The sequence below is a fragment of the Dipodomys merriami genome, unplaced genomic scaffold (genome assembly GCF_024711535.1).
Source record: "Dipodomys merriami isolate MVZ:Mamm:240054 unplaced genomic scaffold, mDipMer1.0.p SCAF_48, whole genome shotgun sequence".
Lineage (NCBI taxonomy): Eukaryota > Metazoa > Chordata > Mammalia > Rodentia > Heteromyidae > Dipodomys > Dipodomys merriami.
The window spans coordinates 9,236,762-9,263,231 of record NW_027206046.1 but is presented as its reverse complement, the minus strand read 5'-3'; the positions used below and the strand labels follow the sequence as shown (position 1 = coordinate 9,263,231).

The 26,470-nt window shown below is 42.2% G+C and overlaps 1 protein-coding gene across 5 annotated transcripts in view; it reads right to left on the bottom strand.

The window, feature by feature from the left end:
• The window catches only part of Nedd4 (NEDD4 E3 ubiquitin protein ligase), a 65,411-nt gene extending 40,196 nt beyond the window's left edge, over positions 1 to 25,215 (bottom strand). For 3 of the 5 annotated variants that reach the window (XM_069995349.1, XM_069995351.1, XM_069995350.1), the window contains exon 1: positions 7,557 to 9,044. In XM_069995349.1, coding sequence (XP_069851450.1) covers positions 7,557 to 9,044 — 1,488 coding nt within the window. Of the gene's footprint in view, positions 1 to 7,556; positions 9,045 to 15,302; positions 15,357 to 16,067; positions 16,107 to 16,200; positions 16,280 to 19,092; positions 19,167 to 22,918; positions 23,466 to 25,127 lie in introns of those variants that run through there. The other 2 variants (XM_069995353.1, XM_069995352.1) reach the window with 2 other exon arrangements.
• Positions 25,216 to 26,470: the final 1,255 nt, after the last annotated feature.

Here is a 26,470-nt window from a genome sequence, read left to right as displayed (position 1 = left end):
CTAGGCAAGCCCTCTATACCACTAAGCCACATTTCTAGCCTGCTGATGAATTTAATAAATATTTATTGACCATCACTGTTCTCCATCCTGAGGATATGTGGAACAAGACGAGAAGAAACATCGCTGATTTAGAGGATTGTGTTCTAGTCAGTGGTAGTTGAGAAAAAAAGCAACAACTACTTGTTTAATCTCCTCTCCTTTTCTGATCAATTAAAAAAAATAACATTTTCCCTGCCTGCTTGCTTGCTTTTCTACTTTTATATTCCATCTTTAACTTTTTATTTTTGGTAGTAGGGCTTGAACACCAGGCCTTAGGCTTTGAGTTAGTTTTCTTTGCTCATGGATGGTATGTTACCACTTGAGTCATGCCTCCAGCCTGGCTTTTTGGTGGTTAACTAGAGAAGATGTCTCACAGACTTTTCTGCCTTGGCTGGCTCTGAACGTCTAGATCTCTCCTGAGTAGCTATGATTACAGGTGTGAGCCACTGGCACTGGGTTCAAATGCTATTTTAATAAGTCATTCTTTAATGAGGATCCTTCTTAAATTGTTTGTACATAGCCTATAAACAAAAAACTTAACAGAAAAAGTAAAGAAGAAAACCAAAAGGGCATCAATCATGGATCATTTTAACTCTATTATAAGATGGTCTACTCACCTTTTGTGAGGGGAGGGACAAAGAATAAAAAAATCTGTCCTTAATTATCAACTAAATCTGAACATAGGAGATATTACCCATGGTTCAATCAATAGTCTACTGAAAATTTATTTTTGTGTAGTGATGTGTGTGTGTATATCTATAAATATATATATATACATAAGTGTGTATATATATAATTATCTTGAAGTAGTTGTACAAAAGGGTTTTAATTCAACAGATCAGTTTATGAGGACAATGTATCTTATCAATGTTACCCTTGTATTCTTCTCCCCCATCTTTCCCAACCCCACAGTATGTTTTTCTATTACGAGAAGTCAAAATGTAGCATAGTGCTATGGTTCTGCAATACTTCTCTTTTTTTATATTTTTCTTATTATTATATCTTAAGTGGTTGTACAAAGAAGTTCCCATTCTACAAAACAGTATATGAGTACAAAGGGTCTGACAACAACCCATCCCTCCTAACCCATCTCTTCTCTCTTTTTTTTAAAATTGAGATTAGGTGATTACATAAATTTCACATATTTCACAGTATTGTGGGATAGTGACACTTAGTTAAAGTCACAAACACATTGTAACCTTCACAAGGCAAATTGTCATGATCATGATCTGCAATATTTCTATATCCAGAGAAGGCATACTTCTTTCCTTCCTTCCCTGACCTCTCAGAGTCTATCTGGAACTATCTAGGATTTGCTTGTTTATGGTGTTCTTTGTTGTAACTGGCTCTTGAGTTGAGCTCCCAGATACAAAGACACTGGATTTCCACATGCCCTATGTCAGCAGTTTGATTAAATCTTTGCAAAAAAGTTCACGCCTGTAATCCTAACTACTCAGAAGGCTGAGATCTGAGGGCAGAATGTGGAAGCCAGACCAGGCAGGAAAATTCATGAGACACTTACCTTCAACAAACCACCAAAAAAAAAAAACCCCAAAAAAGCCTTGAGTGAAAAAGCTAAGTGACAGCACCTAAGCCCTGAAATCAAGCCCCAGTATCAGCACAAGGAAAAAAAAAATTAAAAGTAACAGAGACAGAGTCACCTCATCCCCAAGTAGTTTCTAGGACGAGGCCTTGAATCGCTGCCTTGCTGTTCTACATAGCTGTATTTCGTTTTGTTTTGTGTTTGGTGGCTGGGAGGGGGTGGCGAAAGTCACAGCAACGCGGTCCCTAAGGAGTTGTGACTATTCATAGATAGTGTCAGGTTTCCAATTTTCTGTTTCCTTCGTTTGATTTAACTGGATTCCCATTTCACTTTTCACTGCCCGAGATCTACTTATTCTAATAGTTCCAAGAGGGAAGAACAAGAGAGCCACAACTTCTCCCTCTTCTGGGAAAAAAAAAAAAAAAAAAGACACTGTATATACCCTTTGTGGAGAAAGAATGTGGCTTCTATCTCTAATGGCCACAAAGTCCGTGTCTGCTATGTGGTAATGTTGAAATGGCACCTTGCTCACGATGTCTCAAAAACATGATGTTTAGCAACTCATGTAGGACCTCCGGAAAGCTGCTCCTGACTCCTCACCTATTGCATTGGCTTTCTACCCTGGTAATTTCTGACCCAACTCTTGCTAAAGTCCTGAAGGATGTCCTAACTGCTCTAATGGATGTTCAAAGCCAGTGGGAAGGCACACTGTCCTCTGTCACTTCCTAGGATTCTAAGCTACCATGCTCGCCTCGTCTGTCTACTGACCCCCTTTGTTTTTAGGATGTCAGTCCTGGGGCTTAAATTCAGGGCCTAGACGCTATCTCCCCCACCCCTGCTTTTTTTTTTTTTTTAAACTCAAGGCTAGTGCTCCATCATTTGAACCACAGCTCCACTTCAGGCTTTTTGTTGGTTTATTGAAAGTAAGAGTCTCATGGACTTTCCTGCCCGGGCTGCCTTTGAACCAAGATCCTCAGATCTCAGCCTCCTGAGGAGCTAGGATTACAAGCGTGAGTCATCAGCACCCAGATACCTGAGGCTTTTGACTGCACATCTGTCACTTTAGCTTTGCAGCAATCATGTCTGTCCCGGGCTGGCTCCATTCCTCCAGTTGCCCCATTGAGAGCCATACCACCACCCCAACATCACCACACACACAACGTACCACTCCCTCCTCCCATTCCCCTCCCAATCTGGTCCCTCTTTAGTTCCCTGCCTCTGTTCACAATGTTGCCATTCACCAAGGCATCCAAGCTAGGAAAAGGCCGATTCGTTTATAACCATGGCGTCACAAAAACTTACTCTCTACAAGTATCAAAAAGAATAAAGATTTTCTGCCGGGTGCTGGTGGCTCATGCCTGTAATACTAGCTATTCAGGAAGATCATGGTTTGAAGCCAGCCCAAGCAGGAAAGTCTGTGAGACTCTTATTTCCAGTTTACCAGCAATAACAGCTCAGTGACAGCACCCAGGCCCTGAGTTCAAGCCTGAGCACAGGCACAAAGAGAGACAGAGACAGAGAGACAAACAGAGAGACAGAGAGAAACTTGCCTATTGCCTAAGTCCTAACTATTAGCTGGAGACAAGTTACTGCCTCTTCAGCATAAGGGACTCCCCAACTCTCTTCTAGTGTACCAACTCCTTACTGCATCCCTAGCTAACCTGCACCTGAGTCACTCAGTGTGTGGCTCGGAGAGGGGGTGCTTCTGGCATCGGGTGGGTGGAGGCCAGCCCTGTGCTCAGCATCCTAGAGGACACTGGGCTGTACTACGACAATGAAGTATCCAGGCCCCTGGCATAAATAGCGCTGGAGGGAGGACCCTGCCCTGGAATTTCAATGTTTCTGCCTGGCAAACTCCAATCTACCCATCAAGACCCAGCTGGCCAGTCACCTGCCCGGTGATGCTTTCCTTGGCTAAAACAGGTCCCTTCCTCCAGAAAAATATCATCCAATATTTCTTTCTAGCACACCACATGCTAATTAGCATGAAGACAATCCTTCTGTTTACTGGTGTGTCCCCATTACTAGGAAGGGAGGGCCCCCAAAATAGGTGATCTTTACTTGGTCTATTTGATTATTTTATGTGCCAGCCTGGAGGCTTGAACTTATGGCCTAGGCATTGTTCCTTCGCTTTTTAGTTTTTTTGGCTCAAGGCTAATGATCTACCACTTGTGCTCTACTTCTGGCTTTTTAGTAGTTAATTGGAGATAAGAGTCTCATGAACTGTCCTGCCTGGGTTGGTTTTGAATCATGATTCTCAGATCTCAGCCTATTGAGTAGCTAGGGTTGCAGGCATGAGCTACCACGGCTTAGGCTAGTTAATTGGAGATAAGAATCTCAGAGATGGAGCTGGCTTCAGACCTCAATCTTTAGATCTCAGCTTCCCGAGTAGCTAGGATTACAGGCATGAGCCACTAGTGCCCAAATTTTAAATTTTTTTTATTCTTAGTGGTTGGCATTTAAATCTATGCTTGATGAATGAATTAATGAAGATCTGTTTGTGGAGAATACAAAGTATTTCCAAGCAAACATCCCAGCTCCCTGTAGTCAATATTGTAATTCTCAAGTTTGAAGAAATATACATTCATATATATGTATTTGTATTATATAGAAATATTTATAACCAAACCATATAACCAGTATATATATTTATATATAATCACATTTCCAAACCTGGTCATTTACATTGTTGCATCATTATGAATAACATTGCTTTTTCTAGGAAAGACTGAGTACGTGTGGCTCACAGAAACCCATTATCTCAAGCAATCTGGCTTGATGACATAAAGTTCTTATAAGATCAGGAGTGCGAAAATAATAGGACACTAAAATAGGTATATATTTAAGACATTTACCTTGAAAAAATAGCCAAATAAATGACTGAAATGTGTAATGCGAGGTAAGCATTTTTCAAAAGTTCTTCTGTATTATACCTAAAGGTCTTTCCTATTCAGGAATAAGTAATAGATAATAAGCAAAAGAGAAAACATAAAAAAACTATTTAAAAACACATATGTAAGTAAATGATAGAAGAAGTGTAAGCTTGGTAAAAGTCTAAGGCCTTGAATGACACAGTCATAATATCAAACAGAGAACCTAGACCTTCACTAAACAACAGATAGAGAAAAGATACTTAGAGTAGGCTAAGTACTAGAAAGATTTGAGAACTCTCAATAGTAACAATCCTTAACCTGTTCATGGGTTGAGCTGACAGACTATTTCACACAACCTTAAAACATGAAAATTCCTATTTGTAGATCAAAGGTCACTTGACTGCCTTTACAAATGCGATACTGAATTTCTAAAGGCATGCATTACAAACTTTATCCTTGCTATTATTATGGCATAAACAAACATTTTCAGCCAAAGTCCCATCTTCCTCCTAAGCTATAAACAGAGCACACATTCTGTGTCTCCCATCTAGGTAAAAATTTTCACTAGATATTAAAACTTCATCGTCAATGAGCTGTTGATTATAGGGAACTAGGCTGTGGGTACAGGCTGGTAACAAAACAAAGCAAAGAATCTGTAGCTTTTTCCAGGCCTTAGGAAACAGTGGTCTCTGACCAAAGCAGTGATTTAATTTCACGGCTGCCCGGTACAGATAGTTGACATGACTAAATGCTACTCTAATATCAACTTGTTAAAAGTGAATACAGACTCAGCATATCAGAATACGCACCCAGACTCACTGGAGACATGGGAAATATTTTGGGAGCTGTTTATTTATAAGTGAGTTACAATATACCACTATAATTAGATTAATATATAATTATTGATAAACACAGGATTATTTCTACAATCTTGTAACTGTTGCCACTGCTGTGTTTAGAAAAGGTAACTGTACTATGACTCCTCAATAAAATAAGCCTTTGGTGTGTTGTAGTTGCTGTTGTTTTACTATTTATCAATTCAATCAATTTAGACCCAGCCTGCATTGAATTTAACTGTTATCACAGTATTTATCATACTTTTATGACAAAAAGTTGTTCAATGAACATGGAAAGAAGAAACAATGTAAAACCCTCCAACAAATTGCACACTTCAACTATTCTATAATCCAATAATCTCCCCCCCAATAGAACTGGCATGAAACTAGTCCTTTTGGTTGTCCTCCAATTATTAGTTAGCTTACCTATGTTAAACTAAGCACCATGAAAATGTATATTTTTGGCAATATAAAAGGCATTCATTTCATTTAAAATACATTGAAGCAAAACTTGGATGTAGCCTTTTCTTTCCCTAAATGACAGAAAGAATAATAAACTGAGATCTAGAAGAATAAACTTGTTAAAAAAAACCCAACAACAAATACTCTGTGGAAAGTATCAAGAAACTCAAAATCAACTATGTTAAGGATATTGCTATAACTAATTTTTGGTCAGTTATTCCTTTCAGATTATTTCATTAAATGTAAAATAAATTTATAAGTAACAGTCATTCAATTAACGGTTCCTTTGTTTCTTACTAAGTACCGGTTAATGCGTCTCTTGGGAAAAGAGGACAGTTAAATGCCTTATACTCTTCTCCTGGCTAGTTCAGAAGGTTTTCTAAATGGAATCAATAATCCAAAAAACATAGATTGGAGTGTGACATGTAATCTCTTTTTTTCATCTTCAGTAGTTAGATTAACAATCTGGACATTGATAACAATTATATTTGTCAGATTTCAAAAGAGAAAAAACAAATGATCCAGTACTTAGTATTCTGTCTGCCTCAGCTACTTATCTAGTCTTTTTTCCCCTTCCTAATCTTTAGTACAGATATTGAATGAAACATAAATATAAATATTAACTGATATATAAATACAGATAAGCAGGTAGAGACCACTCTCCCACTCCCCCTCAAATAAAACTATATTCTAAGATAAACTAAGATAAATTTAGTCAGAAAAAAATTTGTTTCCTGCTATCTAGCAAGACCTTCCAAACACAGAATTAAAAAGAAGAAAACAAAAACAAAACTATTTCAGTCCAAACTATTTTAAGTACTTTTGAACTGCTTTGACTAAGATTCATTAGAGTTAAATTACTATATAATAAATTTGCCCAAAAAAGAAATTAACATGGTAAATAGAAAATTATGGAAAATGCTGAGTGATTTCAGGCAAATTCAAACATACAAAACTTAGAAATCAATATTGTTGAGAGAGTGAGCTAAATTTTAGAAGCCAATATTAACTATTAGCTGAAGGAAAATAGGGCAGAAACAAAATTCCTGTGGTTGGAGTATATACAAATGCCAATACCATTTCTTTTTCTCTGTTTAAGTATGCAATTATAATAGTTTCTATCAATGATCTTATGTCTACATGCATGATCAAGAAATATTCCTATGTGCCTTTATAACAAGATCATCATATATTTATGTGCTTTGCTTCATATCTTAAATAACCATTTACTTTATTTTACAATGATTAAGGAGAAAGGGAAAACTATAGGAATACTGAATGTTATTAAATACTATTACATTTTAAATTATAATATATATCATCCCTATTTGGAAGTAGGAGTAATACATGAATATACAAAATACTGTGTAATGTTATGTGTGTATAATATATAATATACATTTAATAATACATTAAAATACTGTGTAATATATTTAAGTATTGTGTAATATTAATAGTTTTACCAATGCTAATAGTAATAATGTATTAAAATTGTTGAAAGAAAAATATAGCAAGATAAAATGTTACAAAATTGTTTACAGAAGCATTTTACAGCTTAAATCACTTAGAAAAGGTTTGTTTTTTTAAAAAAATGCATAATTTGTCCATTAAGGAAATAATACAGTGAAAACCTTTTTGGGGGATTTCTTCTGATTTCCAATTAAAAGTGGTAGTTACAAAAATTTTGCTAGCTAACAACTAGGAACCTCTATAAACTGCTGTTATAATCAATTGCAACCAAATGTGTCATTCCGCTATTCTAACATAAATGAGCATTTAATGATCGGACCTAAGGAAACTTACCTTGTAAGAATGAGACAGTTGGCCTGTGAAATCTCTGTTGCTCTCTCTTGATAAATTATCAACTTTAACTTCACTTCCAGATGCAAATTTTATATGTAACTGCGATGGTCCCCCCTTAGAACAATTGTGCTTCAGGCTGGATAAACAGGAAATATTTGGATACGTTCCTCCCAATGAAATACTTCTTTGTAGCGTAGCGTGGTTTCTGTGCGTCTGCGGCTTTGGTCTTTCCAACTCTCCACTGATACTGACTTGGCAATCCATGTTGGGGGTATTCGGTAGGCAAGCCGATGGTGCCCTAGGTGGGAACTTGGGATGCTGGGACTCAGAAGGAAACTTCATTTCTGACCTCTCTGGTTGACGATCACCCTTTGTTTCACCATCTAACGGGCTTGCTGTCTGTTGGGTGAACTGCACTGAAACGCAAGCATACCCTTCGGCCGACTTCTCACACAGAGTCGGGTTTGGCCTGTTATGATTTGAAACAACAACTCTCTTTGGTGATGTATGGAGTGGCCGGATGTCTCTCACTTCTCCCGGGGTCCCGAGTGTTTTGGATAATCGGAGTCCATTGACAGCTGTGGAGAGGAATCCTTTGGCACTGGTGCCATCTTCGTGATGTCCAGGCTCATTAGGAGAAACCACCAACTGGTGAGAGGTTTGGTAGGCTCCTCTGCTTGGGAGAAGACCCGTGGTGGTGGGGGAAGCTGGCGGCGTGGTTGAAGGACTCCTAGGAAAAATGACTAAGGAGGAACAGCGCTTGAGTGGGATTTTTGTATTCCTGCTCACAGGCGAGTTCACCACGTCTAGTCCAGGCTCTGAGCCATCCTGGATGATGGGGACCACACTGGGACTTCTGGAAAAAATCTCACAGGGAGGGGTGCTCCTGTGTGGTTTGGTTGTATTCGAGGTGCTGTCGGAAGATAAAGTGCCACCAAAAAGTGTCTCATCACTTGGTGGGCAAGTGCACGTACTACTGTCACTGAGGACACTGTTTGAGTACGAACCTCCACTCGTGATACTTGTACAGGAGCCGTAATCGCTACCAGTGCTACTGCAGGATCCATTGTCACTGGCTGACACGTTACTGAGGCTCCCACTCCCGGGGGCAGGAGCATCGTGGAGTTCATGATCAATCACAGCAAATAAGACATCCTCCCCCTCGGTTAAGACGTGGCTAGACTGGAGACCTCCACCGTACCTTATGGGCTGGAGGGAAATCTGCAGGCAGCTGGTCTTCTTCTGCACACTGTCGGAGGAAGGGACAAATGCTACTTCCCGAGGCTTCCCATGGTCCTGTGTGAACGGAGCAGCGAAGGCAGCGTGCCTAGGGGTCAGGTTCATCTGAACTACATTCGAGGCTGAAATCCGTGCTGGGGTCTGGAGGGACCCGGGAAGCCGCCTGTCCAGCTCATCTTCTGGAGTTTCCGACAGAGGGTAAGTGTTGCTTCTTCTTGCTGTGAAGTGCAGTCGCAAGCTCTGGGCCATTTGTTTGCATTTCCGAACATATTAAGAGCTGGAAAGTCCAAACAAAGATCTCTGTCCCGTAGAGAGGCTGGAAGCAGCTGCACTCATCCCAACGAGGGGGAAAAAAATCATTTGTGGTGGCTTAAAAAAAAAAAAAGCAGGGAGGGGGGGGGCGAGGGGGAAGAAGCAGTATCTGGCAGTAGTCTTTCTCCTAAGTAAAACATGATATACCAGAGTCCAGAGAGAGAAAAAGACGGTCCATGCCGCAGACTGATATTTCCAGAATGTCTTTGAGTCTCTTGTTGTCCAAATGCGACCTTTCAGCTGAGCTCAGCCGCAGCCCTGACTCAAAACACAGCCAACACTGCTCCAGTATACCTTCTCCAATTTGCATGAATGACTAACACAAAGACAACAATCCTCTAGCATTTCAAGTCGAAAAACTTTTTTTTTTAACCCCAGCTCTACTAAATGAACATTTAACCACCACTACCACCGCCCCCCAACACACACACAGAATCACACTTCCAATACTTTCTCCAGCAGAGTCTGACCACTAATATTTTTCTCCAAAGGTTTAGAATTACAGGAAGTGGGTAGGAATGAAACTCCCATGTAATTGAGTATCAAATCAAAGATTGAATTTCCAAATAGTAGTCGTAACTAGGAATCGAGTCGTCAGTTAATGCAGAAAGGAAAATGAAGCATTAAAATAAAATTTTTTTAATGAAATCTATTCAAACAAGTGGTATAAATTTGGAAAGAGCCAAAGCAGCAGGGCGAATTAGGACTTCAGCATTAAAATACCACTTATAAAAAGTGAAAGCTAACAGATATAACTACAAAATGATCCTCTTGAGACTGCTTCCAGCATGGAGCACAGAACTGAGGAAAAAAAGTGGGGGAAGAAAGAAAAGAAAAGAAAAAAAGTTTTAAGAGACGCTGTCACCAAGTTATTTTCTCCTGTAATTTTAAGACCTTGTGCTGCCAACTAGAACAGTGTTTAAATGATGCCATTTATATTTTGACTATTAAAAACTTTGCCAAGAAATAGCCAAAGCAAACATTCCATTAAAAACATATGCAGATTAGACAGAAAAACTATACCCCAATCTAGTCTGAACACACTGGATATTTTATTCCACTGTCTCTGCAATATATTCACTTAAGAGGGAGGTACATAAAGAAGTCTAAACAGGGTTTCACACATCAAATAAACATATCTCAATGCCAATTCTGTTCTGGGAAAAAAAAAAAAAAACCCGCTTGGGAGCTCTTTGCTGCCCCCTACCGGTGCTTTGAAACAATCCAAGTCGCTGTTTGATATGTATAAAGAAATACAACCCATGCATATTTCTTTATATAAACAGAGTGCATACTTGTTTACATTTTTGAGCTGGCCTCAAGGTGGAATTGCTTACCCATGCTGATAAAACTCTCACTGTAGGGAACAGTAGGCTGTTTGTCTTTCCAGAGGTTGGGATTTTGTATGTGTATGTGTGTATATATATATATATTTTTTTTTTTCCTTTTTGGCTTTGTATTTATTTAACCTTTATTTTCAGTTTACTAGGGCAATAAAGTGTAATATTTTAATTTCTCTCCCAAATGTCATAGACCAAGGTTGGTATTCTGTTTGGAAGAAACAAATTTATTTTTAAATAATACTCTAGGGTATATTTAAACCTCTTACCTGAATTTTATAGCTGAAAGTCTAGCAATAAATATATACTGGCTCATTCATAGGAAAGTAAAAAGGAAAACAGCTGAGCTGTTTACCACATGGAACTACACCCCAGTTGTATTTTTCTAAGTTTTTTTTTTCACCCTAAGTAAAAGCAAATATGTAAAATATATACCCGTATTTTGTTTAAACAAGAAAATGGCTGAAGTTAGGTCTGTTTTTAATCACCATTTTTAAACAGAATTTTTAATCAATTAAGACATGATAAAACATAAAGAGGAATTTCTTGAATTTTATTTGACTCAAAGGAGACATTTCTGTCTAAGAAGGTATATAATGGTTGTAAACTTAGTAATACACTTATCACAGTACATTGGTTTTATAAAACCTATTTCCTTATGATTTTAAAGACTTTAATAAATACCCTTGTTTTTTCTTTATTCGTGTGTGTGTGTGTGTGTGTGTATATGTGTGTGTGTGTGTGTGTGTGTGTGTGTGTGTGTGTGTGTGTGTGTGTGTGTGTGTGTGTGTGTGTGTGTGTGTGTGTGTGCGCACGCGCCAGTACTGAAACTTGAACTCAGGGCCTGAATGCTGTCCCCTAGCTTTTTCTGCTCAAGACTGATGCTCTATATCATTTGAACTACAGCTTCACGTTTGACTTTTTGGTGGTTAACTGGAGATAAGAGCTTGTCTTGGGACTTTCCTGCCTGGGCTAACTTGGAACCTCAATCTTTAGCTCTCAGCCTCCTAAGTAGTAGTTTGGATTATAGGTGTGAGCTACCTCATGCTTTGTTTTATGATTTCTTTTAAAAAGATGATCCATTGCTGCTTCTAAAGAAATTTAAAGGAGGAGAAGAGGAAGACAAAAAAAAAAAACAAAACAAAACTCTGTAGCTAGACAAGAAGGAATGATACTTGAAAGATTTAGAGAGAGAGTTTCAGATAAGAGAAAGTAAAGCAAGAGAATCCTGTGTACTCTCTAGCACTCTCATTAGAGCTTTGATTCCAGAAAGACTGAGAATCCTGTACTTCTAGGATCTGAACTACAATTAGTGCAGCCATGCCGGGAATCAGAGCCTGGGGCAAATGTTGCCCCTCAGTCTCGTAGAGGCTGCAAGGTGAGTAGTCAAGCCTCATCTCAAGGCAGGGGGCCTGGGCATCAGTGATAGCCCTCACCCAGGAGGAGGCATCCATAGTGGTCCTACAGATTTTCCTATTCCTGGTAGGACTAAAGGTCACGGGACCCCCCACTCTGAGCTGTGTTGTTATTATTTACACACAGAATGACATGATGAAGAACGACATGACATGGATAAGCTCTGGGTAATGCTAACGGCTGACGAACCTTAAGGGCTCAAGTCCACTGTGATAGTTAACTGCACACAGCAACTAGATGCACACAGTCATGGTGCCTTACTTCTGGTCACATGTTAGTTTAGGCCCTGCTCTGAAGGTATTTCAGAAGTTAAAATAACAGCCAGGTACTGGTGACATATACCTGACATCCTAGCTACTCAGGAGGCTGAGATCAGAGGATCCAGGTTCAAAGCCAGCCTGGGTAGGAAAGTCTGTGAGATTCTCTATGAGATTCTTTTTTTTTTTTTTCCTGGGGAAGGGAGAGTCACAGTCCTGGGGGCATGAAATCAGGGCCTGGGCACTGTCTCTGAACTTTTTTTTTTTTTTTTTTGCTCAAGGCTTGCATTCTACCACTTGAGCCACACTGCCACTTCTGGCTTTTCTGTTGCTTAAGAGGTTAAGAGTCTCAAAGACTTTCCTACCATGGCTGGCTTTGAACCACGATCCACAGATCTCAGCCTCCTGAGTAGCTAGGATTATAGGCATAAGTCCACCAGTGCCCAGCAAGAGACTCTTACTTCCAATTAACCACCAAAAAGCTGAAAGTAGAGGTGTGGCTTGAATGATAGGGTACCAGCCTTGAGCAAAAAAAGCTAAGGGACAGCTCCCAGGCCCTGGGTTCAAGCCCCAGTAAACCACCCCCTCAACAAATACCAGAGATATGATTAACACTGAAATTGCCAAGCTTTGAGGACATTTGATTGTATTCCATAATGCAAATAGTCCAATTAGTTGAAGGCCATAAAGACAAGAAGTTTCCCCAAAGAAGCAATTCTGCCTCAACTCTCCACTTTAGAAAGCCTGCCTATATTCCCAGTTTCCTGGCTTTTCCCACTGATAGCACACTTGCCAGCTTCCACAAACACATAAATCAAGCCCTTAAAATCTCCGTCTCTCCCTCCCTCCGTCTCCAACCCTAATCAATGCAACCATTAAAACTCACAAGTGCAGTGGCCCCACCCGGAACCCAGACATTTCCTAAACCCTTCCAGGGCTGAATGTGTGCAGGTGTATTTCTTAGAGCATTGACACATACTGCTAATTTCTACACTGCTGAGATTTTTTTTTTAGGACACACCATTATGAAGTGGTACCGCCTCCTATCACCACCATAACCATCACCAGAATGATTGTATTTTACAAACCTCCAGTCTTTTTTTTTAATTTTTTATTGTAAAGATACTATACAGAGGGTTACATGAGCAAGGTAATGAGTACACTTCCTATTGAGCATTGTTACCCCCTCAAACCTCCAGTCTTAAGATAAGAAAAGGAATCTATAGAGGCTGGGAAGGTGGCTCAGTGGTAGAGTGCTTGCCTTGCACTCTACCTTGGTCAGTTGTGGGGCTTGAATTCAGAGCCTGGGCTCTGTTTCTGAGCTCTTTTGCTCAAAGCTAGCACTCTACCACTTTGAGCCAAAGCACCACTTCCGATTTTTTTGAGAACTTTCACAGGGAAGTAAGACTCTATCTCCAATTAACCATTACAAAACCAGAAATGGTGGTGTACCTCAAAGTGGTAGAGCACTAGTCTTGAGCAAAAGCACCCAGGCCCCAAGTTCAAGCCCCTTGACAGACCAAAAAAAGAAAGAAAAAAAAAGGAAAAAGAAAAAGAATAAAAAGATGAGTCTATTTACAGATTCATAGCTTAAGGGTAAGGGTGATAGGCACTGATAAAAAAGCAATCTCTTTCTTTGTCAACCATGCATTTTACCTTGGTGTCCTGCCTCTCCACAGGCCCAAAAACAACAGAGCCAAATGAAGCCTCTCACACTAATAACAAAAATAAGACTTTTTTCTCTTTTTTGTGTGTGTATATGTGTGGGGGGGGGGGGGGGCGTTGTTGGTCCTAGAACTTGAACTCAGGCCTGGGCACTGTCCAAGAGCTTTATTGCCCCAGGGTAGTGCTTTACCACTTAAGCCAGAGCTTCACTTTTGCTTTTTGGTAATCAAATGGAAAGAAGAGTCTCACAGACTTCACTGTGGCTGCCTTCAAAGCACAATTCTCAGCTCTCAGCCTCCTGTGCTGATAGGATTAAAAGCTTGAACTTCCAGGGCCTGTTTCAAAGCTTTTCCCTTTTTAAGTACTCAAATATTTTGTTTTGGCGATGGAAAGCTAATATAGCTTACAGAAATGTAAGATGCTAAATAAAAAATGGTTAGGAAAAGAAAGACATCAGAAAGCCTGGTGCTGGTGGATCACACTTGTAATCCCAGCTACTCAGGAGGCTGAGATCTCAGGATTGAGGTTTGAAGCCAGCCTGGGCAGGAAAGGCCATGAGACTCATCTCCAATTAAACAACAGCAACAACAAAAAATAGAACTGTGGCTCAAGTGGGTAGAACACTAGCCTTGAACCCTAAAGCTCAGACAGTTCAAGCCCCAGGACACACACACATACACACACACACACACACACACACACACACACACACACACACACACACACACACACACACACACACACACACACCCTTCCAATGAGCTAAAATGAGGACAAAGCATAGACCTTCATGATAATTTAGGGATCAGAACACACACACACACACACACACACACACACACACACACACACACACACACACACACACACACACACACACACACACACACACACACACACACACACACACACACACACACACACACACACACACACACACACACACACCCTTCCAATGAGCTAAAATGAGGACAAAGCATAGACCTTCATGATAATTTAGGGATCAGAACAATCATTCTATAAAAAGGAAATCAGACTGCCTTTGCCTTTTGACCCATGTAAAAGCTGCCAATTTCCTAGAGGACTTTATCAGATCCTTCCTTATCAGTGTAGCATACAGATGTCCTGGGCAGAGTTAAGAGAGGAGAGAAGTAAAGTTGAAATTGGATGTAAGGTTATCTCACGAAAAGCCAGGAACACAAAACAGAAGATACTCAGGGTGAAGGCTCTGGAGCCTTGGCTACAAATCAAGACTCAGGGAAGACTAGAAGGGAAGGCAAGATAAAGCGATCCTGCTGCTGTTACCTCCTGACACCACAGACCAAGGGTGAGAATTCATAATCTGATGAGAAACAGAGGAGGTGATGGCTAAGAGAATGAGCAGAGAGAGTAACCCAGGAAACAGAGAAAACATTGTGTCTCCCTAAGCAGCTCTCTGCAGCTCTCTCACTTCCCTGGGCTGAACCAATGAAGCCCACTCTTCTTCTCCCTTCTCCTCCCTATGCAATAAAACTTACCAATCGATTTTCATCAAACACTTCAAAAAGGAGTCGGTGCTGCTGAGGATGGACCTAAGGAAGGAAAAATGAGAGCATCGGACCCCGTGCTTTACAGCTCTAATTGCTGATCCTGTGACATGACAGGTATGAAATTCCACACAGCACATAGAATAGGAATGGCGCTGTATATAACGACGTATATAAGTATTTAAGAACGTCTATAAATTCTTTTTACTTTTATCATTCTTTGGCTCAAGCAGAATATGAGAAATCACAAAAGTACAGAGAAATTGCTCCAAAAGACAATGAGAAAATTTAAGAAACAAAAGTACCAGGTTCACATCTCTGATCCTAGCTACTCAGCAGACTGAGGTCTGAGAATCATGGTTTGAAGCCAGCCCCAGCAGGAAAGTCTGTGAGACTCTTATCTCCAATTAACCACCCAAAGGCCAGAAGTAGAAGTGTGGCTCAAGTGGTAGAGCACCATCTCTAAGTAAAAGAGCTTAAAGGAAAAGTGTCCTAGACTTTAGAGTTCAAGCCCCAGTATTGTCAAAAAAAAAGAAAAAAATTTACATATATATTATATATACGATTATATACATTATATATAAGGTTATATATTTTTTTTCCAGGAAAACTAATCATGAAAGGGGGTCCTTAATTTTAATTCTTTTTAAAATGGTAACATTCTATAAAAAAAATAAAACCTCTAAGGCATATTTCTGAATGTGCTAAATGAGAACCCCAGAATTCTAACCTATGGAGAAAAATATTTGTACTTACTCTGAACAGTATTTCTTCATTCCATCTTGGATTCAAAGACTAAAAGATAATAAATATAATATAACTATTTTTTATAGTTTGTCATATTAAAAAAAGTCCATTAAAATGTTTTTTCAGTACTGCCAAGTCTCACCTTTTTAATGGTCTTTGTTTGCACACTTGTAAAAACTCCATTCATGGGGTCATATAATGTCACTTTCACATAAGGATCACTGTTAAATTAAAAACAGAAAAGGAAAAAAGAAAAAGGTTTAATTGTTACTTAGCCCAATCTTAGACTATGCAAATTAACCACAGAGTTTTCCTGGTGAAGAAATGCTTCAATTATTTTCCCTACTTACAAGTTGCTATTCTGTATGTAGAGTAAGCAATTATAGTCATCTCTACAGTCTGTTAAAAATTATACCCAGTTGAGTATGGTGGTTCACACCTGTAATTCCAGTACTAAGTGAGACTAAGCTATAGGTCTGGACTATTATAAAGAGACACTGTCTAAAAAAACTGTTTTCTTCTCCTCCTCCTCGTCTTCCTCTCTTCCTCCTCCTCCTCCTCCTCCTTTTTGGTCAGTCATGGGGCTTGAACTCTGGGCCTGAGCACTGTCCTTGCACTCTTGAGCTCAAGGCTAGCACTCTACCACTTAAGCCACAGTGCCACTTCTGGTTTTCTGGTGGTTTATTGGAGATAAAAGTCTCATGGACTTTCATGCCCAGGCTGGCTTTGAACCGTGATCCTCAGATCTCAGCCTCCTGGGTAGCTAGGAATATAGGCATGAGCCATCGGCACCTGGCTCCTCTTTTTTTTTAAACTGTATTTCTACAATGAATTAAATTAATTTTTCAGACATTAAACCAACTTTTCATCTTAAGTTTGCTCAGTAATTTTTTTTTTATCATGACTGGGTATTGGATTTGTTAAATTACGCCCCAATTGAATTTAACTGTGTGATTTTCTTCCACTATACCTTTTTTTTGGTCAGTCGTGGGGCTTGAACTGTGGGCCTGGGCGCTGTCCCTGTGCTCTTCAGCTCAAGGCAAGCACTCTACCACTTAAGCCACAGCACCACTTCCAGTTTTCTAGTGGTTTATTGGAGATAAAGAGCCTCAAGGAGTTTCCTGCCCAGGCTGGCTTTAATCTCAGCCTCCAGAGTAGCTAGGATTACAGGCATGAGCCACTGGCACTGGCCCATTTTTCTTCTTTACTATACGAATACAATAAATCTATCTTAAATTTTTTCTGTGTGTGTACAGGTCCTGGGGCTTGAACTCAGAGTGCAGGTACTGACTCTGAGCTTCTTTTTGCTCAAGGCTAGGGCTCTACCACTTGAAATGTAGTTTTACATCCAACTTCTTTGTTGTTTAATTGGAGATAAGAGTCTCACAGACTTTTCTGCCCAGGCTGGCTTGGAACTGTGATCCTCATATCTCAGCCTCCTGGGTAGCTAGAATTATAGGTACTCAGCTTCTAAAAAAAAAAAAAAAAGGTTGAACAGTCCAGATGCTGTAAGCCCAGCTACTCAGAAGGCTGAAATATGAGGACTGCAGTTTGAAACCAGTGTAGGCAGAAAATCTGTGAGACTCCCCTTTTTTTGCCAGTCCTAAGGCTTGAACTCAGGACCTGGGCATTACCCCTGAGCTTCTTTTGCACAAGGCCACCGGAGCCACAGCACCATTTCCAGCTTTTTCTGCTTACATGGTACTGAGGGATCGAACCCAGACCTTCATGCATGCTGGGCAAGCACTCTAAGCCACATGCCCAGCCTCTGTGAGACTCTTTTATCTCCAATTAAACACCAAAAAAGCTAGAAGTGGATTTGTGGCTCAAGTGGTAGATCACACAGCTCAAAAGACAGCTCCCAGGTACAAGTTCAAGCCCCAGGATCAACACACATACACACACACACACACACACACACACACACACACACACACACACACCCCACACACACATACACACACACACACACACACACACACAAATAAAGTTTAGTGAGAATTTGTATCTATATTCATGAGGAGTGTCAGTCTTTGGTTTTCTTGAGATGCTTTCTTCTGGTTTAGGGATCAAAGTTAAATGATCTAACAAAACGGTTACAAGTATCTCATTTTCTGAGTTCATGTTAGTTTTGCCTATGTATTTGATAGAGGTATTCAGGGAACCATTGTGCCTCAAATTTACTTTGTGGGAAAGCTTTTAACAAGTTTAATTTCTTTACTGGGTTACTAAATATGAATAGCTAAAATTTCTATAACTTCTGTGGTTAAATTTTATAATTTATGTCTTTTGAGTTTTATGAACTTCTGGAGACAGAGCTCAATAGTAAATCCAACCACCACCACCGGACAAATGCAGAAATTCCAATACCAAAAGATTTAGTTAAAAAAACCACTAACACACCAGGCACCGGTGGCTCATACCTGTAAAATCCTAGCTACTCAGGCCTGGCGGTGGCGGCTCACCCCTGTAATCCTAGCTACTCAGGAGGCTGAGATCTGAGGATCGAGGTTCAAAGCCAGCCCGGGGAAGGAAAGTCCGTGAAACTCTTATCTTCAATAAACCACCAGAAAACAGGAAGTGGCGCTGTAGCTCAAGTGCTTGAGCTTTAGCCTTGAGCTGAAGAGCTGAGAGACAGTGCTCAGGCCCAAGAGTTCAAGCCCCATGACCGACCAAAAAAAAAAAAAATCCTAGCTACTGAGGAAGGTCGAGATCTGAGGATAGTGGTTCAAAGCCAGCTCAGACAAGGAAAATCTGTGAAACTCTTATCACCAATTAACCACCAGAAAACCAGAAGTGACGCTGTGGCTCAAGTGGTAGAGCACTCACCTTGAGCTGAAGAGCACAGGGACAGCCTCCAGACCCAGAGTTCAAGCCCCACAACTGAAGACAAAAAAAAAAACAACACTAACCCTGGAGATTTGCTATTCTAGTAAATTTGCACACGTATTTACTAGTAATATTCAAATGTTCACTGAACTAGAGTTTAGAAAAAAGAAAATGCTAATCAACCAATGCAAAGGTGAAACCTTACCTCGCTCCCAGGATGTCTTTCTTGGCAAGGCCTATTCCAGCTATAACTTTTACCCTCACAATTCGTGAATTTTCCTGAAATATAAAAATCAATCGTTTATATTCATGTAGCTATAATTCAGCTGAAAATAACTAACTAGGAAATTTAAATCAGAGGAATCTTTTTTAGGTGCTGGTGGCTCATGGTTGTAATTCTAAGTTACTCAGGAGGCTAACATCTGAAGATTGCAGTTTGAAGCCAGCCCAGATAGGAAAGTTCATGAGAGTCTCAGCTCCATTTAACCACCAAAAGGCTGGAAATTGAGCTGTAGTAGAGTGTCAGCAACAAAGCTAAAGGGCGGTACCCAGGCCCTGAATTCAAGCCCAGTACTGATGCACGTGGACACTGACAAGGGGACACACACAAACAGAACCAATCTCCCACCCTGAACATCTAGAAGCCACACTTTTTTATCTATTTCCACCAGACAAATTATAGAACATTACCACACAACCACGTATTACAAGATATATTATCTATATGACCATGAAAATTCACTGTCTATACGAGCATACTTGCAGAAAAGGCCAAGAAATGAAGCCCTCCACTCCACTTTATGATAGTCACCACATTTTTTTTTTTTGGTCAGTTGTGGGGCTTGAACTCAGGGCCTGGACTCTGTCCCTGAGCCTCTCTGTGCTCCAGGCTAGAGCTCTACCAATTGAGCCACAGCACCACTTCCAGTTTTTTTTTTTAATAATTTTTTTTAGATTAAGTGATTATATAAATTTCACACATTACACAGTATTGTAGGATAGTGATACTTAAAAGTCTACAAACCCATTTTAACCTTCACAAGGCAAACTGTCATTATCTTGATCTATAAAGGTTGTGAATTCTATAAGCTTTGACAATACAACTATTTCTTTCGCATTGGGTGATATGTACATTTCTTTCCTTTTGCTTAGTGTTAGCTGTTCCCTCTTTCCCTCCCATCACTGCCTTTGAGTTGTTTAGTTCATTTTCATCAATGTCCAGTGCAGCTGATGGGCCCCTCTGATCACTTTTAGTTTTTGGTTAATTGGAGAGAAGAGTTTCATGGGGTTGGAGGGGGGTGGGGGGAAACTTGCCTGTCCCAGATAGCTTCAAACCTCGACCCTCAGATCTCAGCCTCCTGAGTAGCTAGGATTACAGGTGTGGGCCACCAGCACCTGGCCCCACCCACATCTTGAATAAGAAGGGATGGGGAATCTAGTTCACATCCAGAACATGAATTACAAGTGTGGGCAGCATGATGTTTACTCTTCTAGCCTCTTCAGGACTGGAAAGGATGCTGAATTTCTCTCACCAAATATAACACACAACACACTCTCCCTTGCCCCTCCCCTAATCACCCCCCCCCCAACAAAAATGCTATGAGTTATTCTCTACTGCTAATCCCAAGTGATTGTCAAGAGTAAACTGGGTGTCAAATGTAGAGCTAATAAATGCTTGAATGGCAAAAATGCTACATAGAATTAAGTGCTAGTGGTTAATATTTGTAATACTAGCTATTCAGGAGGCTCAGACCTTAAGGATTGAGGTTCAGAGTCTGACCAGCAGAAAAGTTTGCAAGGCTGGATCTCTAATTAACCAGCAAAATGCTAGACTGGAGGCACGACTCAAGTAGTAGAGCACCAACTGTGAGTAAGAAAGCTGACTGGGTATAAGGCCACATTTGAGTTCAAGACAAGATACTACTCAAACAGAAGGAAAGCTACAGCTGGGCTGGGAAGGTGGCTCAGTGGTAGAGCGCTTGCCTTGCACGCATGAGGCCCTGAGTGCAATTCCTCAGCACCACATAAGCAAAATAACAAAAACAAAAACAAAAAAACACCGGAAGTGGCACTGTGGCTCAAGTGGTAGAGAGCTAGCCTTGAGCAAAAGAAGCTGAGGAGGACAGTGCCCTGGCTCTGAGTTCAAGCCCCACAACTGACCAAAAAAAAAGGGAAAAAGAAAAGCGATGTATAAAGGTTATAACAGAAAGGCTTACTGTGGAAGGGAGGCTCAAAAACGGTGAAAAGTGGAAGGTATGAGTAGCTAAACTCCAGCACATTGTAGTGTTAATAGACATGCATATGTGTGATTCAGTCCCTATTTACAGTGTATTGATTAAATTACAATTTTCTTTTTTTTTTTCCTTTGTCTGTCCTGGAGCTTGAACTCAGGGCCTGGGGTACTGTCCCTAGGCCTCTTTCTGCTCAAGGTCAGCAATCTACCATTTGAGTCACAGCACCACGTCCTGCTTTTTCTGAGTAGTTTATTTTCTCACAGACTTTCCTGCCCCGAGCAGGCTTTGAACCACGACTCTCAGATCTCAGCTTCCTGAGTAGCTAGGATTACAGGCCTGAGCCACTGGTACCCGACTTTTTTTTTTTTTTTTTTTTGTCAGTCATGGGGCTTGAACTCTGGGCCAGGGTGCTGTCCCTGCACTCCTCAGCTTAAAGCAAGCACTCTACCACTTGAGCCACAGCGCCACTTCTGGTTTTCTAGTGGTTTATTGGAGATAAGAGTCTCATGGACTTTCCTGCCTGGGCTGGCTTTGAACCTCGATCCTCAGATCTCAGCCTCCTGAGTAGCTAGGATTACAGGCGTGAGCCACTGGCGCCCGGCTGGTGCCTGCCTTTTAATCACAATTTTCTCTACATTCTATTGCTTCTATTCATGTTTCACTTCACCTTGTTTCATTTGCTCTTACAGAAAAGCTACTTTACTTTTCCTCAGCAGCAGAGGGCTGCCAATTCTCAAATGAGTCTGAGTTCCAGAGGTGACTTAGCTGCAATATTTTTCTTTTAAAAGCACAGGGTGTGGGTGGGTGTGGGCGTACCTTTGAAGGAGTTTGAATGTTTCATCATAAAAGAAATAAATGCTTGATTGAGGAGATAGATACGTTTACCCTGATTTAATCATTTCACAAGGCACATATAAATCAAGGAACATTTAGGGGCTGGGAAGGTGGCTCAGTGGTAGAGCATGCTTGCCTTGCATGCCTGAGGCCCTGGGTTCGATTCCTCAGCACCACATAAGCAAAAAGAAAAAAGCCTGAGTGGCATTGTGGCTCAAGTGGTAGAGTGCTAGCCTTGAGCTGAAGAGCTGAGGGACAGCGCCCAGGCCCAGAGTTCAGGCCCCACAACCAGACCCCCCCCCCCAAAAAAGGGAACATTTATAGCCCAATAAATTATGTTTACATTTTCCAAGGATCTTTTAACTCTGTGTGTGTGTGTGTGTGTGTGTGTGTGTGTGTGTGTGTGTGTGCTCACGTGTGTGCACGCATGCGCCAATAGTGGGGCCTGAACTCAGGGCCTGAGTTCTATCCCTGAGCTTTTTTCACTCAAAGCCGGCACTCTACTACTTGAGTCACAACTCCCCTTCCCACTTTTTGGTGGTTAATTGGAGGTAGGAGTCTCATAGGAGCCATACAGTGGTGGCTCATGCCAGCAATCCTAGCTACTCAGGAGGCTGAGATGTGAGGATCATGGTTCAAAGCCAGCCCAGGCAGAAAAGTCAGTGGGACTCTTACCTCCAAATAACCACCAGAAAAACAGACGTGGTGGTGTTACTCACAGTGGTACAGTGCTAGCCTTGACTAAAAACACTCAGGCACAGTGCCCAGGCCCTGAGTTCAAGCCCCACCATCCACAAAAGGAAAAAAAGTCTCAGACTTTCCTACCCACATTGGCTTCCAACCATGATCCTCAGATCTCTGCTTCCTGTGTAGCCAGCATTATAGACATGAAACAGTCTACCCTGTCTTTATCTTTCAATTGTTGTGATGGACCAGAAAATAATAACAAAGATAGTGATATACCCCCACCATCATACACAGAAACAAGCAATGTTTGTTCTTTCCCCCAGACAGTGAACTCCAACAAAGCTCAGACAATCTCTTTTCTCAGTATCCCTGGGACCCAGTCTGGTGCATGATACACTGCAGAGTTAATGAATGTCGGTTGAATGAATAACCCAATTCAAAAAGAACAAGTGGAAGACTTTGTCATGATGTCTCTTGTCTTCTCTTGTCTTCACGTTCTTCCTTTATGTAGGCAAAATAGAAGTGGAAAGATATTGGAATCATGAAAGTCACAGCCAGATGTCATCATACTAATAGGGGATGGGCCATGCCATCATTTCCCAGAAGTTACATATTCTTCAAGGAGTTCAGGAAATACTCATTCAAGGGGTGGAGTTTCTGGCCTCAGTTGCCAATGGCTACCCATTCACTGCCACAGTTAGTTTTATTTCAGCCTAACAGGGAGGTGAAAAGAGATCATCGAGAATATAGATCTGTTCCAAGAGCAAGCAAACACATAGCACATGATACTTCTGGAATTTCTGTTTGTGATCAGTTGTCTCTGCTGGAAGGAAGTGAGATAAGAAAGATGGATGAATCATAAAGTTACTCAGGAAGCTGAGATCTGTGCATCTTGGTTTGAAGGCAGGTTGGGCAGGGAAGTTGGTGAGACATTTATCTCCAATTAACCACCAAAAAGCCAGAAGTAAAGGTGTGGCTCAAGTGACAGCCTTTATTGAAAAGCTAAGGGACAGTGCCCAGGCCTTGAGTTCAAGCTCCAATGAGAGCAAACAAACAAAAAACCCATTTTTAAACTCCTCCATCAAACATTACACATATTTACAAGTCACTGGGTGACTTTGATACATGTATCTGTTGAAGGGTATTTTAAAGAAGATTAGACTTATTGTCTCAAACATTTATTATTTCTTTAAGGTAAGACATTCAACCTCCTTTCTTCTAACATTCTGAAATATATATGCACCCCAGGACTTCTACCCAGGCTTCTTTTTGCTTAACATATTGTCTGTCTCCAACTTCCAACCTCACTGCACATACATGTACATTCTGGGAAAGGGGAGGGCGGAGCTTTGAATGTCTTAATCCCATAAGAAATTAAATTTGAATCGCAGCTCATACACATTCTTCAAGTGCTCTGAAATTAGCTGTGTGCCTATCTGACAATTTGCCCACTTGTGTTAGCGTTCTCCAGAAAAGCACCAAAGGACACCCACTTGCTCAGCACAGACACTAAGACAAACATCTCCTGAGAAGTCACCTAGATCAGCCAAAGGTAGGAGGCCAGGGATTTCCAGCCAATGGGATGCCATCTGGATAACAGGTACCCAGGACAGTTTAATCAACCACCAGAAACACACACGTGGGATTTTTTTTCTCTCTCTCTCCCTCAATCTGAGTCTTGGAATCTATCTCCCGCTCCTATTTTGGGGGACCCAACCACATATCACTCAAAACTAACCTTTGCCAAGAGCTTCACACTGGGACACCCATGGGCGTAGAATAACTAAGTCATCAAAGCCAAGAAGAGACAGAAAGATCTTCTTCAAACCCTAGAGCCTTAGATTGCACAGTGCACAGCGCGCAGCCTTGTTTTCCTATTTTTAAACATTAATAATAATAACAATAATAATAAAAGGGTGGACTTCCCACCGCTGGACACTTGTTGCTGAGTAGAAGAAAATTCTCTCTGCCGGCTTCCCTATCTCGGTCTCCACTTTGGATGATTCAGGGGAACATGAAAAAGAGCCATCCATAACAACAACGACAAGATCAATTAGCTATTGACGATGCCCTTGCCAGTCTCTAGATTCTGAAGTTCAGGGGTGCCGGGCCTTGGGCAGGGGGGGAGGGGGGACGGGATGCTGAGCCCCGGGGACCAGGGCCCCGCCCCCTCCGCCCCCCCTTCCCGGAGCTAGCCGCACCCCAGGCGGGCAGGGGCCCGGCAGGAAGGCGCCGGGAGGGGTTGCGGACCGCGACACCCCCCCCCCGCACCGGGTCCCCGCCTCGTCCCCCTCCCTCACCGCTTCTCCACAGAAGCCGCTCCGGGGAGGGCTCTCCGCCCGGACGCCCTCCTCCCGGGGTTCCCCAGCCATGGGGTGGACTGGGGGGGGTGTGCAGAGAGCGGAGCCTCCGGGCACCCCAGTTCCTCCCTCCGGGATGCGAAGCCCGCCCGCCACCCTCGGGGAGGGGTGGGGGGTCCCCGCACCTCGTCCTCCTGGAGCCCGAACACCTCCACGGCGCAAGTTGCCATTGCTTCCCACCAAACCGGACGCGCCTGGGCCAGCCCCGGGGCTGGGAACCGTAGTGAGGGGGAGGAGGCGGCGAGGAGAGGCGGGAGGAGCCGGAGGAAGCAGGGGAGGGGGGAAGGGGCTGGGGCCGCGCGCAGCGCCTCCCGCGGCCCGTGGGCGCCAGTGCACCGGGCCGCGCGGCGGGAAAAGGCCGTGCGCGCACGTGCAGGCCGAGGGCGGGACGGGACTGGTGATTGACAGGCTCACCGGGAAATCCCGCAGCGCCCCTCTCAAACCCCTCCCTCCGTTCATTTGCATAGAGCCGGTCCTGGAAAAAAAGACTTTCTCTTCGACCTGGCCTCCGAGGCCCTCAGGGTGGCTCTTCCCAGCCACGTGGGAGGCGGAGGTAGGAGGCTCCGGCTAAAAGTAAAGCCCTAGCTGAAAAATAACTAAAGAAAAAAAACAAAAAAAAAAAAGAGGTGGGGTGGGGCGTGGAGGCGTGGCTCCAGCGGTGGGGGCGTGGCCATCGTGACGGCGTCCTGGAAGTGCCAGGGGGCGTGGTCAGCGCGCCAGGGCGGAGCTGAAGCTCGTGGGCGTGGCTACACAATGGGCGTGGTTCATTGGGGGTAGGGCATAGCTCCCGCTGTAAGGGGTGTGGCTCAAGGGGTAGAGAGCCTATTTAGCCAAAGCAGGGCCTCAGTTCAAACCCCTGTAGTGGTGCTATCATTATCCTCATCTAATAATGAAAGAACCCTGACTCTGTAGACTCCTACAAAGAGTCGTGTTTAGTCCCACCCTAAATCCCCGAGTGAAAATTCCAGCGCTGCATGGATTCCACTGCTGATTCTAATAGAAGGTGCACCCTGGTTACCTACCCCACTGCGGCCTGAGTGGGGCAGAAATGGACAGGCCAGACCCCCGCCTCATTGGTCTTAAACTCGGGATGGGAACTCTCCCTGTGATTTGTAAAACTGCACAGACTCATAAACTACTCGCGTATGGTCATCTTTAAAGCTAACCAACACCATCCAGGCTACAATTAACCACACAGACTCCTTAGCTAACTAATCACAGATGGAAAGTATTAAAGAAGGAGAATAATTTGGACAGTCTCCTGTGCCATGTGTGGTGGGCTTTAGTCCTACCACATTGCAGCAAGACCCCCATAGAAAAGACTGGGGAAAATGATAAGTAGCATTATTCAAACCAGTGGAAAAAATGAGTAAAAAAAAATGAGTAAAATATATGGTCTGGGAATGTGGCTCAGTGTTAGAGTGCTTGCCTAGCATTCATGAAGCCCTGGGTTCAAATCCTTAGTACC